We start from the raw sequence: 18,825 nt of genomic DNA on the forward strand, positions 1-18,825 counted from the left end.
AATACTCCCAAGCCCTGCTTTCCCAGAAAATTGAATAGCTTGTTAGTAGCTTTCTTCACAACTCTTTTCTCCTGTCCTGACAATAGAAAACGATCCACATATTTGTTAACATTAATACCTCCTTGGGAGGTTGTAATTGCTCCAAAATCTTTTGTTATTTAAACTGACCCAAATAGATAGGTGGCCCTGTAAACCCCTGAGGTAAAATTGTCCACCTATATTGTTGCTTCCGCCCCCATTTCAGGGTCTTTCCAGTCAGAGGTGAATATACGTTTGCTCTCAGGGCCTGAGAGCACTCCATTAATAACACTGTTATTCCAGTCTAACAATTTACTATTTGAATGCCCAATTTAATCATCAAATCCCTTCCCAACAAGTTAGCCTCTGCCTTGGATACATACAATAATTGCCCAGCGACCATTTTATTCCCTAGTCTCAGCTTGGTATCCCCCAAAACTGGCACTGTTATCCCAGCCCCTTCTACCCCCATCACTTTTTAGGGTTTCATTAGTTAATTTAATCCCTGATATTTAACAAGTCAATAATGACCTAGCTACCCCAGTGTATTGGGTTTGATGGCAAGGTTCGGGGGCTGTGAGTGGGGGGGTGGGAAACTGCAGTGGCAGCCCTCGTGAGAAAAACCCAGAAGCCTCCCCGTGGCAGATAAGGGACAATTTCATCTGGCCCCAAAGGGGCCCACTGCTGCCCAGAGCCAAGCCATGAGCAATACAGTCCCTGCCTCTGTGAGAGCACATCCAGGAAAACAAATAAACAAAGAAACAAACAAAAACCTGCTGCTCAACAGCAGTTGGGAGAGCGAGAAACCCCCCCGCAGACACCAAAGTCAGTGCAGAAGGAGGGGGAGGAGGCGCTCCAGGCGCTGGAGCCGAAGCCCCCCTGCGGCCGCTGGAGAGGCCCCTGGTGGAGCAGGCTGTTCTCCCCTCCCCGATGCTTGGGAAACTGACCAAATACCACAGCAAATATGCAAATATACCATAACTTCTAGACTGTTACTTAGATAATGCCTACATCCTCTTTCCCTGCTCATTCAACTTCAAACAGCTCTGTTGAATATTACATGCCACACCTTTAACACCTTCAGCAACCCTTTTAACACTTCCTTCATCTTTCTCCAGACTGTACTTTTCTAATACCAGCACCAAAGGCTCAGTCAGGGTCCAACTTAATTCCATACCTTTTCCCTCCAAGATACTGAAACAACATATCAATATAGCATATTTCATCCCATTTTCCTTCTTTCCTCCTTCTTCCACTCCAGATATTCCTATTCGAAGTGGCCAGCCTGGCCACACTTAAAACATCTTATCAAAGCCTGTCTCTGCTAGGACTCGGGCCACAACACAGGCAGCCTTCTTTGCCTGCCATTCCTTCATCTCTCTTCCTCTCCTTTCCATCCTGGCCCTGACTCCCCCTGAAGATTTTCTTCCTCTTTCTCCAACCCTCTGCCTCACTACCCGCTGCACTGTCAATACCATTAGTTTCGATCTCTTTTTTTTTTTTTTTTTTCCTTCTTATCTCCCCTCCAGACACACACCTCCAGGGCCTCCCGCAGGAGGGTCCCCCAGTGACTGTTCACTACATTCCCCCACCTTCTGAAGCATTTTCTGCATATTTTGCAAGGCTTTAATCACACAATGAACTTTCAAGAGCCCTTGGGATACTGGGTCATCAGGTCTCATCCCCAAGTACTTTCTCATTCTGACCCCAAGTCTCTCATATGATTTCTGTGTTGCACACTATTATTATTCCAGCCAGGATTGGCAAGTGGGTATTTCTGCCCTGCCGGTATTACCCCTGGTCCTGGAGGATGAGCTCTTTCCCATTCTTGTATAGCAGCTCTCCTCCTGATCATTCCCATTTCTTTCCCTGTAAACAACATACTTATAGACATAATTCCCTCCCCCAAGAGTATAAATCAGGTCGTAGGAACTGGTCTAATTGTTCAACTAGGCTGTTGGGGTCCTCGAATAAAGACTTCCTCTCCTTCTTAAAAGTCCTAACCTCTCTGCTGGTAAGGAGGAGGGGGTAGTTCACCTAAGAGGATACACAGTTAGTGTTAGTACTGTTAGTATCAGGGAAGGCAAAATTCTCAATATATCTTCTACCTTGTTCTAATTCTTGCCAGAGCCTAGAGTATGATACTTCTTTAGGGACAGTGTTAATTACAGTCCCTGTCTCCCTTCCTGGAGTGACTGCTGCTGCCACGGGTACAATATTAAGATTATAGGGAGCATAACTTGGCTCCTTCTCTGAAAAAGGAATCTTATTGTTTACACATAAATTTAAAGCCTGAATTTTCATCAGACCCGTATTTTGGCCAAAATACTGCTGTTTCCTTAATTGGTTCTTTTGTCCAGACTGATACACAATATTTAACCTTTTTTTAATTATTTTTCTTTAACAATCCCTCTAATTTTGGGATTATGTTTCCAATTTCTTATCATTCTTCAGGAAGAACTATTGGTAGGCACTCCCCCAGGGATATCTCCCTGTCCCCTGTAACTCATATTTTCCCATTTTTCCTAACCCTCGCCAGTATGTGCTACAGAATTTTCCCTTCTGCAGTGTACCACACACCAATGTACTGAAAGATGGGGGTGTACCGCCAAGCACTTCCCCGTGCCAGCGTTACCGCACACCTGAGTTTACCAGATTCCCTGGTGTACTTCCAAGCACTTCCCCGTGCAAGGATTACCGTACACCAGATTCCCCTGGTGTAGTGCCAGCACTTCCCCGTGCAAGGGCTTACCATACACCAGATCACCCGACCCCCAAGGCAATACTTAATATTTCTTACCTTGGTCTGTGCACAGAGTTACCGGATCGATTCTTAAAAACCCGGAGTGCCTACCTTCTTCCTTTCCCCACTACTTCACGGATCCTGCCTCTTTAACCAGTCTCGGGCCCTCTGTCAGCTTTCCGCAGAACCGCCACCGTCGATGCACAGGACCGCTGAAATCAGCGGGGCATGCCTTCCTGCTGCTGCGGCGGTGGGGCTCCCCAGTAGGTGACTGGATCCCGGACGAGCCCCCAAATTGTGAGAAACACTCCGTAGCCAATAACTTAGGCTCAGGCGAGGATCTCAGTGAAGTAGTAATTTATTCGCGATTGCAATGGCGGGCGCCCCACAAGCAGGAGAGAGCGCATCTACTAGTTCCAAAACACAGTTTATATACCTTTTGATGGCAGGACCCTCCCCTGTTTCCCCACTGAGTGGGTAATCCAGATTCACAATCTATCTGATGCTTCACAAACAATGCATGGCCTTCAGTCGCCGGCCTGTTAAATTTCAAATTTCTTTTGACATTTTTACTGCTTGAAGTGGTAATGTTTCTTCACTTATCTGACTTGACTTGACACCGTGATTTTCACCTAATTGTCCTAAGGAGTCTGATTGTCTGCATTTTACAAGGTCGCCTGCTAAACTTTCTTATCACTGTAAGCATATCTCAGTACCACATTCCCTCCTTCTAAACAATGTAACTCTGCAAAAACAACATTTCTATTCCCACACTTTGTTTCAATTTCCACGCAATCCTTTTTACTGCAGGTTTTTACTATCTTTTCCTAATCTCCTTCCCAAATGTCCCAATTCTCTGGGATTAAACTCTTTTTCCCACATTCAAACTTCACTATTTCAAATTATTAACGAGCCCCGTTTCAATCATAAATCCACGGAACTTCAGGAAAACAGCTGAAGCACGCAGCCTTCAGTCTTCTAGACAAACATTACCACCTTCTCCACAAAAATTTACATTTCAACAGGACCGAATTTCAAGCCAAATGCCAATTTTTCTCATGCACTTTTTTAGTAAGCCCATACAAAACAAGGAATCACTCCTGTGTATCCGTCAATATGGGGGTTTAAAAGGTATTGAGGCCTAAATAAATTCGCTCCCCCCCCTTCTTACCAAATTCCCAGGGCTCAAGCCCGAACCACCAAAGAAATGAATCTCTCAGTTCTGCTTTGATAATCAGTCAACCCCCTTCCCCCCCCCGCCAGTACTTGGGAAACTGACCAAACACCACAGCAAATATACCAACACTTCTCAACTGTTAGTTACTTAGATAATGCTCCCGCCTTTTTCTTGTCACACTCAAAGCATTTAAGAGCAAAAATAGGATCACAAGATACACCGCCAGGCCCATATATTAGGCACCACCACTCAAAACTTTAATAAAACAGCACTTCTTTTCAGTCTGTCACGTACTTTGTTCGTCTCCGCCCACTCCCCTCGCGGAGAACACGGAACTGTGGATCGGGACTCCGCACTCGTTTTGCAGCGACGCTGCGTCTCACTCACACAGCACAATCACACAATCACACAGAGAGGCCTCTAGCACATCTCATTCATACCACAAGAATATAATTTAGAATGATAACCAACCAAACAAGTATTGTCTCTGACTGTGTTCTTCATGGAGTGACTTATTCCACTTTGTTTCAAACCCTTCCACTTACACAAATACTTTCAACACAAAATACCTGGACATTTAAGAATAAGACATACAATTATTAACACTCCAGTTAGTATCCCTCCAGCAGCTGAAAACATACCGTTTGTCCGCAGCCTCAGGAGATCTTTGTCTGCTCCTGCAGTGAGCGGCTGAGAGTGGAGTCCCCTCCAAGCAAAACGCTCAGGGTGCACCTAGGGGCATCTGCTCTGCAGCCGATCCTGCAGCTGAGCAGAGTGTCTCCTGCCTGGCTCACCAAAATGACTCACAGAAAGCTGACTCCACAATCAGTAAGATTGTAAAGTAGGTATGTTTACTCAGTTCTGGGCGGCACGTGGGGGTAGTCCTGCCAAAGTCGTGCACGCCTAATGTGACAACTTGCTTTGGTTATATCTAGTAAAGAGTTACATATACATGAAGTTTCCCAACATTCCTATACATATGCATAACCTGTCCCTTTGTGAACAGTCCTCCTTATCTCAGACCCCTTGGTTAAAGTCCAAACCATGAGGTTGTTTTGATCTGGTTCTCGGGGTCCAAGAGGCTCCTGTTATTTGGAGGTCTAAGCGCAGCACAGGCACAGTACATCACAAATGTAGCACATACTCATTCTTAATCAATTGCTCTCTAATTTCTAATTCCAATGTTTCAGCTGCAGCATACTTGCTCTCTTCCGGATCCACGGGTATTCTACTATTAACATTAATGTTCAAAGCCTGACAGACCCTGTCCACCATGGACCCAAATATCAACCAAAATACATGGGGTCTTAAAGGTTCTTTTGGTGTTTCTATCATATAATACTGGACCATTTTTAATTTACTCTTTCATTTTCTGGGGCCCCTATTGTTCCAATTTCTAATCATTATTCCTAATGGACTTTCTGGTAATTTGCTCCCTTTCTCTGGTCCTTGGTCTTCAATTCTGTCTGACCCATCTAGGAATTTTACTATGGCAATTCCCACAGCCCTTGGTTACCTTAGTAAGAGTGTCTTGCAGGGGGTTTAGGACCTATCACCCATCCACGAATCCTATAGGAATCACTTCCTTCACTGGCCAAGTCCCTCACGGGAGATTGGAACCGCGGTTAGAAGACCTCCACACTGACTTCGGAAGTCTAAGTTACACTCTTACACACAGGCAACCGAATCCCACCCAACCAAACGGTATACTCCTTAAACACTTATGACTCCGTCGTCTTCGTTCGGATCTTTGCGCGCAGAATTACGGGCAAAATACAGTGCTGCAGCCAGCAAGGGAGCTCATAAAAAAATCAAATTATTTGCTTACCTTTATTCAGGTTCAAGATGGCATTAGTCCCGACCTGACTCAAACAGGAGCCACTAAATGGTGGGGTGCCTCTCCTAGATCAAATCAGAATACAGGAACCAAAGCCATCCCGGACGATCCCCCATTTGTAATAAATGGCTCAGTCTTCAAAATAGGACTATAATCAAAGTTTACAATTTATTAAAGGAATAGAGGTAAGCAAACAGTGCTGGGTGCGCCGGGAGTCTCTGCTCCACCAAGATGCACACCAGTTATATCAAGCAGCTGTTTTTTATGCTCCTAGGCTGATACATATTCATTACTACTTCTAAAAAAAACCCAGGGTTATTATAATTAGTTTCCGGAATCCAAACCCTCCTACTGGAGCATGCGTATCAGTCTCCGGTGGTCCCTCTGGGGGTCTCTCGTGCTGACTCCCCAGATATCAGAGACTTCAAGGAAAAACCTACAAATACATTTCCCTTCAAGCTCTCTATTGACACGAATTGCTAAAACATTCCTTTGCAAGATACAAGAACTATATACATTAACCACTCTGTTTTTCTTAGACTTGTGGTTATACAAGGGTATGTAAGACAGAAGGTCACATTCATCATACCATGTTGCCCTAGCACTGTTCCATACTGACACAAATCAGATGAACATATCTCACAGTAGTATGGGTGCCATGTAGGTTGTTCAGCCTGAGGGTGTCAGGGCTAGGGGAAATGCCCTCTGTGTCCCAACAGGGCTCTGGGACCAGCCAATGCAGTTTATAGCATGAGAGGTCAACTGATGACAGCACATAAACATTTGATTCCAAATTAACAGGATATTCCTGTTCTCAAAAGCTGCTTGTCCTCTTGGAGCTTGTGGCTGTGTTATTGTAAATTAGTCAACAGTGAAGGAGCACAAATAGTACTTAAACTGTCATCCAAGTATGAAAATGGGTCAGATAAAAATGGCAAGTCACAGCTCACTTAGCAAGAGGTTAGTCACTAAACATCTCACGTTGTCACTAATGTCTTGTCGGATCTGTAGCATTCAGAGCGAAGTTCCAAATGATAACAACAATTTGAAGTTTTTGTCTAGTAATATACAGTCAAAAACCTTGCCTATAATTCCAAAAGGTTAGACCAGTTAATCTAGAAACTGGCTACAATTTACGTTATGGGTTTTCTCACACTTCTTCACAGCAGCTCATGGAAAAAACAACAACTTTAGTCTGGCTTCTTGGAGGAGCTTGAGTTGTTGGTGATTCTGCCTAGTGAGCTTGCAGGGTGCTTGAAAAGTTTTTGTCCTAAAACACTATAAATGCTACACGTAAGTGACAGATGTAAAGTACAGATGGAGGACCATGGAATAAGTTTGTGGCCCCTCACTGGAGTGATCACAAATCAGACTGGATCCAGTTAGATTGCCTTGTTTGAAAAGTCAGAATTGCTACACTCAATATTCTTGAGCTATTTCACTGTGTTTTGTTTAAAGCGGATCACCTGGACCGCTTTGTCCTTGTGACCACTTCTGTCCAAATGTTACTTTTCACTTGTATGTCAAAACTTTTTTTGTTTCTTAGCTGCTCTAGAGCTGGGTCATTTTAAAACTTGCTTTGAATATAACAAAAACTGATGGCTCCTTCTATAGAGGCATAACAGAACGCAACATTCAGGAGAGCTTCAATTTCTGGTTGTGTAGGCAGTGTTGTCATGAGGGAAGCTAAGATGCTGGAATATTAACTTCAAGATCTGCTTAGCAATTGGAATGTTTTAAAATATAGTTATGGACTAGAATATTCTTTTAAAAATAATAAAACTGAAGCAATAAAGTCTAGGCATATTCAGTGTGTTTCTTATCACACAACTTCCTTTGTATTGAGTCAAATTGTGTGGTTGGGGTAGCAGAGAAAGAGTAGCTGCCACATACAGAAACATGAGATTTAACTGAATGCATCAAATTTGTAAGGTTCTTGATACAATTTCTTCTTGTGATCTTAGGGCCTTTCAGTTATCTCGACGACGTCCCATTTAAGATAGGAGACAAATTTAAAACCTCTTCGAAGGTTGGATTACCCATTGGTTTCTGCCTGCCTGATTCTTCTCAGCTTGTCAGAGAAGCCCAGGTAAGGATGGTTTGTGCACTTCTGCTCTTTTCTCTGTGACCCTAGGTCTTCAACATGTGATGCTGTGAACTATATTTTGTTCAGGTGTTAGTCTTCACCGTGCTATACTGTTATTTCATAGTCTGCTAGAATGTAGAGGAAGATAATATTGTAAGCCATGCAAAAAGTTTGTACTACTTATCACTATAAAAAGTCTGATGGCATTTATTTTAATGTATCTACTCCAAAAAAAAACACAGTGTTCTTGTGTAACAGATAAAGGTTTAAATGCTACCCTGACATTGCTAAACTAAGTTGTATTTTTAAGAGGAAAGATGGTAAGAATTGAAACACCAATGCTATGGCATACCCTCAAACAGGGTTCTACAAGTATGAACATATTCTGTGCTATCTCTGTTTTCCAGCCAAGCTGGGGTTCAAATACAGTACGCCTGGTTGGATTGCAATGCCTCAAATAAAATGATGTGATCATGTAGGCTATGCCTTGCACAGAACTACTTGGCTTTTTTTACAGTTCTGGTGGGAGCTATTCAAAATAGTAAAAGTGCATGGAGGCTAAATTGACCAAAGCCATGTACCTAGTATTTCATGCGTCTAAACATGTGTGTTTGTAAGTATACAGCTATGATAGCTCTGCTCAGATGGCAAAGTGTGGAATGAATAGTGCCCAGCACTTCTGCCAGTGAGTTGTGTTTCAAAATCACCTTGTTGATAAATTGCATGTCCCATCTCTTAGAGCTAAGGGAAGGGAAAACTACTTAGTATAGAGTTGAGATAGGTCTCCAGGTTCTCTCTGGAGCCTGCTATGGGATGGATAGCACAGTGTGAGTCCCAGAAAAGCCCAGCAGAGGCGTAGCAAACCTTCCGACTTGTTGCTCTTCAGAGCTAGGATAGGATGTCTTATTACCCCTTCGGTTATGTGACATCATCCTGGCAAGCAGGCTGTAATTCTTGTGAGTCACAGGTAGGTTACACCCTGGACTTAGCTTTGTAGGCTGTGTTCTCTGAATGTTTTGTCATGATATGGAGGGCACTAAGGGTGTTTGGTCTCTGTAAGATATTAAAGCTTCACATATATTTAGTGTGTTCAGAATTTTGTCCTCTCAGTCAGGCTACCAGAATGGCCTGTGCGCTGGTAGTGAGTAGCTTATCTAAATGTCTTATGTGCTAACCCAACTCTGAAGGAGCTGATGTCAAATGAGAAAAGCTTGTGGGATCCAGTCATGCCAAGAACAGTGGCAAAATCTGCTACTATTGAAAGTTGTTCTCAGAGTAGCCAGCACATCCCCTTTGGCTGGTGAGTCCTTAGCACAGGTATGAGAATGCTGATACCTCTCCAACCAGTGGGTCTAAAGTTAGTGTCAGGTCCCTTAGGAATCTTTTAGGGGGAACTGATAAATACATTAATGCTCTTTGGAGGCAAAAGTTACTCTGCTGTAGTATTGAATGCCTTGTTCAGTGGCGCCAGATCTGGGTGTGACTGTCTATCACGCATGACATCGCTGTCACTAACACTTCAGGCTTCCACTTATGAGAAACATCTCAAATAATTTTCTTCAGACAGGATCTTCTGTGAAGCTATTTCATTTGTGATTGCAATGGTTGGCGTCCTGTCAATCAGGAGTGCATTTTAGTAAACAAATCATAACCTTTTATTCCCCATTATCCAACACCTGATCACCTCCGATGTTTCCTCATTGGCTGAGTGCTACAGGTTCACAAGCTACTCGACGCTCCTCTATACCATATATGTACAATTTTTCTTTTTTTCAACCCTTTAATTTCTCCTTTCTTATGCTTTGAGAACTTGTGATCTTTGTTTTACTGTTCTCAAACTGCTCATCCTGTTTTTCTCAAGCTTCTGCCTTATTTTGGAACAGTGAGGCCTCCTGCTGTCCACTTATCTACTTTTCTACATTTCTCCTTATTATGACTACACAACTACCTTTGAATACAGAAGGTTAGTTTTCTACTGCAAAAACACAACTTTGTTCCTCACAATTCCCCCCTCTTCTTTTCTTACTCCTCTTGTTGTTTTTGTACCTCTTCACATACCGCACTCTTGAGTTTTTCCAACATTGAGGTGCAATATTCTTCTTCGGATGTCACGGGAGATGATAGATATACAATGCCATTATTATTACAATACAAACAAACAGTTGTTTGATCCAATTCTATTCAGGTAACTGCGAAATTAGCTTCTCCCAAATGTTTCTAAATCCCCAGGAATTGGCATCTTGAGCTACTCGATGTAGGATTTTGTGCTTTTTTTCCCCCCGAATATTTTTGAGATCAGTCAAATCCGTCCCATTTGATCTACATATATACAGCAACTAGTATTAATTATAGTGCACACTCCTCCTTTTGAGGTTATTAATAAATCTAATGCTATTTGATTCTAGAGTACTATTTTTGCAAACTTATCAAACTTATTTTCTAGTTCTTCAATATATTTACAATATTTTTGTATTTGGAGATATTTACAATGTTTTTTTCTAATTCAGTCACCCCTAAACAAGATAAAAAACACTTTGCAAAACTGTGAAATGCTAGAGAATTTTACTAAAGGATTATCTGGAATCCGCTTAATTCCACGTGTGGTCTCAAGGGGGCTTCGGCTTTGTGGGTGTTCAATAATAGTTACATTTGGAATTATTGCCTCCAGGGTGCAATCTCCCTTCCATCCTAGGGGCAACACCTTCCTGGATTTATTGCCACATAGCCAGTACCACCCCTTGATATTTGGAACAGGCCTTCTGGTTACAGGATTCTCATGTTGTATCTGGTGTGCACTATGTATATTAGCGTTCCCGTAGCTGCCATATTCGGTATACAGTATAGATTATTCCCTACTTCATGGATATTTCCACACCCAGGGTCAGTAATATTGCCTCCTGAGTTTTCTATCATTGTTTAAAAGGCACCTTTGATAACACAGTATGTTGTAGCCAGGACTATGCGTAGGGAGCTCAACTTCAAAATCTATTCCTTCCCGGGACTGAGTAAGATCTGTCATTTTTAGAAATCTAGAGAATCCAGACAGAGTTGCTGCTGGAAATAGCAATCAGGGACAAGGCGTTTTCAGTCTTTCTAGGCATCTGGGTACAAATCCAACAATTATTTCACTTGAGAGATGTTCTGGATTAATTGGAAATGATGATTTTTCCTTCCATCCTATCACTAATCCACTGAGAACAGGTATTACTAAGATGAACTTAAAATACATCATTTCTATATGTATATATACACCCCTATAATAATTAAGAAATAATAATTAAGAAACAATAAAAATCACAAACTGATAAGGATTCTTCTGGTGGGGATCGAATATCCCCCTTTCTTTTTCTCCCACTTCCAGGGAGTGTTCCCTGGAAACACTCCAATTCTGTGTAATTCAATCCCTTTTGCTCAATAATTCATTAAGAATTCTTCTAAGGAGAAGTTAAAGGTTTACAATAGATACTTTCAACAGTTTTAACCTTAAAAGTCTTTGTTAATGCAGTCTCTCAGGTATCAGGGTTAACTGATGCTTTTATCTAGGAATGAGTCCACCCTTTCTCAGCTGTTCTTACTGTTGTCTCAGTAGTCAGGAGCACTTGGAACAGTCCGTTCCACTCAGGTTGCAGCTTCGATTCTGCAGTTTGCATCAGATCCCAGTCTCCACGGGTCCTGAGAGATGACAAAAAGGATGACAGCCCGAGTATATAGTTCTTAAGAAAAGCATCTTTTGTCTCAATTTGAGGTAATCCATTCCCTTTGTCCAGGTACAGCAATCCAAATAGTATTTCATATGGTGAAACTCCCACATCTTTTCTTGGTGCAGTTTGAATTCGGAGAAGTGGCAAAGGTAAGCACTTTGTTTGGGGAAGCTGAGTTTCCAGAACTTAGTCAATTGCTTCTTTTCTGTCTGCTCCACCCTTCCAGAAGAGGAAGGATGCCAAGGAGTATGAAATTTCCACTTCATTCCTAGAGCCCTTGCAATATTTCTGACATAAAGTGATTTCCTTGATCAGAGTCAATATTTTCAACAATTCCATACCTGGGAGTTCTTAGAATTACTTTAGTTACTATGTTCACAGTAGCAGATACTGAAGGGAAAGCTTCCACTCACCCTGACAAATGATCGACCAAGACTAATAAGTATTTACATCTACCTACTCTAAGGAGCTCTGTAAAATCTACCTGTACATTTTGGAAGCATTGAATTCATGATTCTCGCCCCCCCCCCCTTGGGCTGACTGTGGATAATTTTCCTATTTACCTTTTGACATATTATGTAACTGCTGCATACTTGTTCAGCCACAGTATATATATATTCCTACGCATACATATTTCCATAGCACAGCGTCACATATTGCTTGAGTTCCCCAATGACCCTCTTGATGTAAAACTGTTAATATTTGCCTCATTAGCACTTTATTCATCATTTTTCTCCCCTCAGGGAGTATCTATTTTAGTTCAGATTTTGTGACTCCTAATTCCTTAAAAACCTCTTTCTCTTAAAACTTTTTACTTCTTTTTAGTTTTGGGTAGGGGTAGCTCAACAATTCCCTCAATCTTCTCTGGATTTTCTCTTCATTCCCCCCCAGACAGTAGATGCCCTAAGTACTTGACTTCTCCTTCTATATATTGTAATTTTTTTTCCAATACTCCCAAGCCTTGTTTTCCCAGAAAGTTGAATAGTTTGTTAGTGTCGTCTTTCATGATTGTTTTCTCTTGTCCTGACAATAAAAGATCATCCACATATTGTAACATTAACACTTCCTTTGGAGGTTGGAATTGCTCCAAAATTTCTTCTAGAACGTGCCCAAATAAATTGGTGGCCCTGTAAAGCCCTGAGGTGAAATTGTCCATCTGCATTGCTGCTTCCGCCCCATTTCAGGGTCTTTCCACTCAAAGGCAAATATATCTTTGCTCCCAGGGTCTGAGAGCACCCCATTAATAACACCGTTATTCCAGCCTGACAATTTGCTATTTGAATGCCCATTTTCATTATTAAATCCTTTCCCAACAAGTTAGTCCCTGCCTCGGGTGCATACAATAATTGCCCAATGATCTTTTTATCCCCTAGTCTCAGCTTGGTGTCCCCAAAAAGTGGCACTGTTATTCCAGCCCCTTCTACCCCTATCACATTTAGGGTTTCATTAGTTAATTTAACCCTTGATACTTTACAGGCCAGTAATGACCTAGCTGCCCCAGTGTATTGGGTTTTCATGGCAAGGTTCTGGTAGTGGGGGGGCTGCAGTGGGAAGAATCCAGCAGCTGCCCTAGGTTAGATAAGGGCCAGTTTCAGCTGGCTCCAAAGGGGCCCACCACTGCCCAGAGCCAAGCCATGAGCAATGCAGTTTGTGCCTCTGTGAGAGCGCATCCAAGAAAAGGAGAACTGCTGCACAACAGCAGCTGGGAGAGTGAGGAGTGAGAAACCTCCCAGCAGACACCAAGGTCAGTGCAGAGGAGGGGGGAGTGCAGTGCAGAGGTGCTCCAGGTGCCAGAGCCGAAGCCCCCACCGCGGCCTCCTTCTTCCACTCCAGATACACCTATTTGAAGTGGCTAGCCTGGCCGCAGTTAAAACATCTTCTCAAAGCCTGTCCTTGCTAGGATTCAGGCTGCAACACAGGTAGCTTTCCTTGTCTGCCATTCCTTCGTCTCTCTTCCTCTCCTTTCCATCCTGGCCCTCTATCTCTAGCCCTCTGCCTCACTACCCAGTACGCTGTGAATACCATTAGTTTCGCTCTCGGCTTTTCCTTCTCTTCTCCCCTCTTGGTGTACACCTTCATACTACCTGCACTGTTCACTCCATCCTCCCACCTTCTGGAGCTTTTTCTGTGTATCTGGCCAGGCTTTAATGACAAAATGAACTTTCAAGAGTCCTTAGGCTACTGGGTCCTCAGGTTTCATCCCCGAGTACTTTCTAATTCTGTCCCAGAGTCTCTCATATGATTTCTATGTCATGCATTGTTATTATTTCAGATGGGTAAGCGGATATTTCTGCTCTATTGGAATTACTCTTGGTCAGAGGGGGTGGGGGAGTGGGGGTGGTGTTAGTTCTTTCCCATTCTTCCATAGCTGCCTGGCAAATCATTCCCCTCCTAAACATTCTTCTCCAGTGAATAACATACTCAAGATTGACATTTTTCCCCCCAGGAATACAAACTAGGCCTTATAGACGCATTTGACTGTTCTGCTAGGCCCTCAATTAAAGACTTAATTTCCTTCATAAAACTCCTAACCTCTCTGCTGGTAAGGGAGGAGTGGCACTGGCCCTGCATGGCCAGAGGCCCCACCGGGACACCCCCCCCCCCTCTGCTCCCGCTGCTCCGCACTCCCTGGCACGACTTCTCCAGCTTGGTGTCCCCAAAAAGTGGCACTGTTATCCCAGTCCCTTCTACCCCTATCACATTTAGGGTTTCATTAGTTAATTTAACCCTTGATACTTTACAGGCCAATAATGACCTAGCTGCCCCAGTGTATTGGGTTTGCATGACAAGGTTCTGGTACTGGGGGGGCTGCAGTGGTAGCCCCTGTGAGAAGAATCCAGCAGCTGCCCCAGGTTAGATAAGGGCCAGTTTCAGCTGGCTCCAAAGAGGCCCACCGCTGCCCAGAGCCAAGCCATGAGCAATGCAGTTTAAATCTCTATGAGAGCACATCAAAGTAAAGGAAAAGAAAACTGCTGCACAACAGCAGCTGGGAGAGTGAGGAACCTCCCAGCAGACACCAAGGTCAGTGCAGAGGAGGGGGGAGTGCAGTGCAAAGGTGCTCCAGGTGCCAGAGCCGAAGCCCCCACCGCGGCCCACAGAGAGGCCCCTAGTGGGGAAGGATGACCCCCTCCCACAGCCCATGGTGTACCACGGCAGAGCAGATGTCCATGCAGCAGCCTGTGGAAAGGAGCCCATCCAGGAGCAGGTGATGGGGGTGGGGTGGGGGGGTGGACCCCAGGGGGTCCCAAGGTGGACCTACTCACTCCTGACAAATAGACCCCACGGCACAGACCCACACCTGGAGCAGCTCCCAAAGAGCCCATTTCTCGCTGCCCATGGAGAAACTCACGCAGGACCAGCCCAGGAAGGTCAGCACACCACGAGAGGAACCCCACACCAGAGCAAGGGGGACGGAGTGGTGGAAACGAAGCACCATGGGCCGACTGCAGCCCCCACTCCTGGCCCCCTGTGCCACTCAGGGCAAGGAAGAGGTGGAAGAGAGTGGATGGGGGGAAGGTGCCCCCAGCTTGTTTCTGTTTCTTACCGCTCCAGCCCATCAGCAATAGGTAATAAATTTTATTTATCTTCCTATGCTAAGTCTGTTTTGCCCACAATGATAATTGTAGAGTAATCCCCATTGAGGTACACTTTGAGGAACCCTTGAGGTATACTTTTTCCTTTATCAGGGAACTAGCTTTCCGAGAAGCCCCGACTCCCCTATTCTGAATTTAGAACAGCAGTCTTTCCTCCTTCTTCCACTCCAGATACTCCTACTTGAAGTTGCCGGCTGTACTGGGTCTGGCTGGGATGTTAACTTTCCCTGCAGCAGCCCATACAGTGCTGTGCTCTGCACTTGTAGCTAGAACAGCAGTGGTATCACACCAGGGTTGTGTCTGCTGCTGAGCAGTGCTGGCACATCAGGACTCTCTCTAACCCTTCTAGGGGGTGGACAAAAAAGTGAGAAGAGAAACATCTCCAGGGCAGCTGACCTAAACCAACCAAAGGGATATTCCATACCATGTGATGTCACACTCAGCAATAAAAGGTGGAAACAGGAAGAAGAGGGGAGGGGTGGGCTCTCGTTGTGAAATCGTCGGTCCTCCTCCTGAACACCAGCTACGTGCGTTGAGGCCCTGATTCAAGGACGTGGTCAAGCATCGCTCATTTGTGGGAAGTAGAGAGTAATTTCTTTCCTCTGCTCTTCCATATAGCCTTTATTTATTTTTTTTTCCCTTTTGCCCTCCATTTTCCACTTTTCCTTTTTTTTCCCCTTTAGTTAAATTGTTTAGTTAATAATAATATTTCCTTAATAATTTTTTCCCTTTAATTAAATTATCCTTATCTCAACCCGTGAGTTGTTCTTTAATTTACTTCTTCCCCTCCTCATCTAAGGAGGGGGGAATGAGAGAGTGGTTGTGGTGTTTAGCTGCCTAGCATGGTAAAACCACCACACCGGCCTGGCCACACTTAAAACATCTTCTCAAAAAGCCTGTCCTTGCTAGGATTAAGGCTGCAACACAGGTAGCTTTCCTCATCTGCCATTCCTTCTTCTCTCTTCCTCTCCTTTCCATCCTGAGCCTGATTTCTCCCAAAAGTCCCTCTATCTCCAACTCTGCCTCACTACCCAGTATGCTGTGTTCGCTCTCTGCTTTTCCTTCTCATCTCCCCTCCTGGCATACACCTTCATACTACCTACGCTGTTTACTCCATCCTCCCATCTTCTAGAGCTTTTTCTGTATATCTGGCCAGGCTTTAATCACAAAACAAACTTTCAAGAGCCTTTGGGCTACTGGGTCCTCAAGATTCATCTCCAAGTACTTTCTCATTCTGACCCCGAGTCTCTCATATGATTTCTGTGTTGTGGGTTGTTATTATCTGTTGTGGTTTAACCTGGCCGGCAGCTAAACACCACACAGCTGTTCGCTCACCCTCCCCCCTCCCTCTCTGGGATGGGGGAGAGAAACAGGAAAGTGAAGTCTGTGAGTTGAGATAAAGACAGTTTATTAAGATAGAAAAAATAATAATAACAACAATAATAATAATAGTACTACTACTAATAATGTGTACGAAACAAGTGATGCACAGTGCAGTTGCTCACCACCCGCTGACCGATGCCCAGCCTATCCCCGAGCAGCCCGGCCCCCCCAGCCCTGGCCAGCTACCCCTATATATTGTTCAGCATGACGTCAGATGGTATGGAATATCCCTTTGGCCAGTTTGGGTCATCTGTCCTAGGTCTGTCCCCTCCCAGCTCCTGCTGCACCCATAGCCTGCCTGCTGGCAGGACAGAGCAAGAAGCTGAGACGTCCTTGGCTTGGTGTAAGCCTAGGCCTTATAAACGGATTTGACTGTTCTGCTAGGCCCTCAGTTAAAGACTTCATTTCCTTCTTAAAACTCCTAACCTCTCTCCTGGTAAGGGAGGAGTGGCACTGGCCCCGCATCGGCACTCCCTGGTGCGACTTCTCCAGGCACAGCATCAATTGCAGTCCCTGCTGCTTAGCTGCAGACTGGGTTAAACCACAGCAGGGGGAGTTCACATAATGTATTTGTCCTTGTCCCACTGGAACCTCCCTAAGAGGATACACAGTTAGTGTTAGTACTGTTAGTATCAGGGAAGGCAAAACTCTCAGTATATCTTCTACCTTGTTCTAATTCTTGCCAGAGACTAGAGTGCGCTCCTTTTCCAGGGACAGCGTCAATTGCAGTCCTTGTGTCCCCTCCTGGAGCAGCTGCCACTGCCTCTGGTGCAATATTAGGATTATAGAGAGCATAACTTGATTCCTCCTCTGAAAACAGAACCTTATTGTTTATATATAATTTTCAAGCCTGAATTTTCATCAGACCTGTATTTTGGCCAAAATACTGAAGTTCCTTTTATTGGCTTTTTAGGCCAGACAATTACGCAATATCAAACCATTTTTAAATTATATATATATTTTTAAATCTTTTTCCTTAGTTTTTGGGTTGTTTTTCCAAATCTTTATCATTCTCTCCAAAGGACTGTCTTTAGGCACAATCCCAGGGTCTCCAACCCCACCCTGCTGACTCTTGGAACCCTTAATCCCCAGCTCTTCCTGACGTGCTGCTGTGGACTTTACCACCCACAGGGTACCACACGCCTTCACCTAGGATTAGGACAGAGGTGGGGTGTACTACCAAGCACCTCACTTCACCGTGCTCGAGGTACCGTACACCTAAGGGCCCAAACCCCCGAGACTCTCTTTCACTCCTCTCCTCTCTCTTTCGCTTTGTCCCTCTCCAGCCGAGGGGACTTCGTTCGTCCCCTTGCAGGACCACCGAGCCTCACGGATCGGGACTTCACGTTCGCTCCACACTAAAAGTATGTCTCATTCACACTCACACTCATTCATACCAGAGTCTCTCCAAACCCAACTCGAGGCAAGATACGGTAAAGTTTCCCTTATCTCGGTCCATGCACGGCTTCCTGGTCCAGGTTATCAGCAGTAGTAATCCCTGTGCCTGTTCCCGATCTGGGCTGGACTATCTCTGGGCTGTGTCTGTGTATGTTTGTGCTGGCCTCCCTTCTCCCCAGAGCTTCGCAGAGCCTGTCTTCAGACTAACAGTCTCGGTCCTTTGCTGGCCATACCGAGACAACCCACCACCCCCAACGGGACCGCTGAAATCAGCGGGGTGCACCTTCCTGTCTGTGGTGGCAAGAACTCTTCGGTAGGCGACAAGATCCCGGACGAGCCCCCTAATTGTGAGAAAAATCTCAATAATTTTCTTCAGACAGGATCTTCTGTGAAGCTATTTTATTCGCGATTGCAATGGCGGGCGTCCTGCCAATTAGGAGTGCATTTTAGTAAACAAATCATAACCTTTTATTCCATACTACCCGACACCTGATCACGTCCCCTGTTTCCTCATTGGCTGAGTACTACAGGTTGAAAACCTACTCGATGCTCCTCTATACCATATATGTACATTTTTTCTGTTTTTCAACCCTTTAATTTCTCCTTTCTTATGCTTTGAGAACTTGTGATCTTTTTTTTTTTTTTTTTTTTTTTTTTTTTTTTTTTTTTTACTGTTCTCACACTGCTCATCCTGTTTTTCTCAAGCTTCTGTCTTATTTTGGAACAGTGAGGCCTCCTACTGTCCACTTATCTACTTAGCATTTCTCCTTATTATGACTACACAACTACCTTGGAATACAGAAAATTAGTTTTCTACTGCAAAAACACAACTTTGTTTCTCACACTCTGACTGCATCTATTTTCTTGTTGGAAGAGGGGGAGAGAGTTG

At 44.2% G+C, this 18,825-nt stretch overlaps 1 protein-coding gene across 1 annotated transcript in view; it reads left to right on the forward strand.

Annotated features, from left to right (window-relative positions):
- The window catches only part of LOC311426474 (ubiquitin-associated protein 1-like), a gene marked incomplete at its 5' end in the record, with an annotated part of 37,861 nt that overhangs the window by 14,961 nt on the left and 4,075 nt on the right, over positions 1-18,825 (forward strand). The window contains one exon of the mRNA XM_084502855.1: positions 7,740-7,864. Within this exon, the coding sequence (XP_084358981.1) occupies positions 7,740-7,864 (125 nt within the window). The remainder of the gene's footprint in view (positions 1-7,739; positions 7,865-18,825) is intronic.

The sequence above is a fragment of the Aythya ferina genome (assembly GCF_964211825.1).
Source record: "Aythya ferina genome assembly, chromosome: W".
NCBI classification, from domain to species: domain Eukaryota; kingdom Metazoa; phylum Chordata; class Aves; order Anseriformes; family Anatidae; genus Aythya; species Aythya ferina.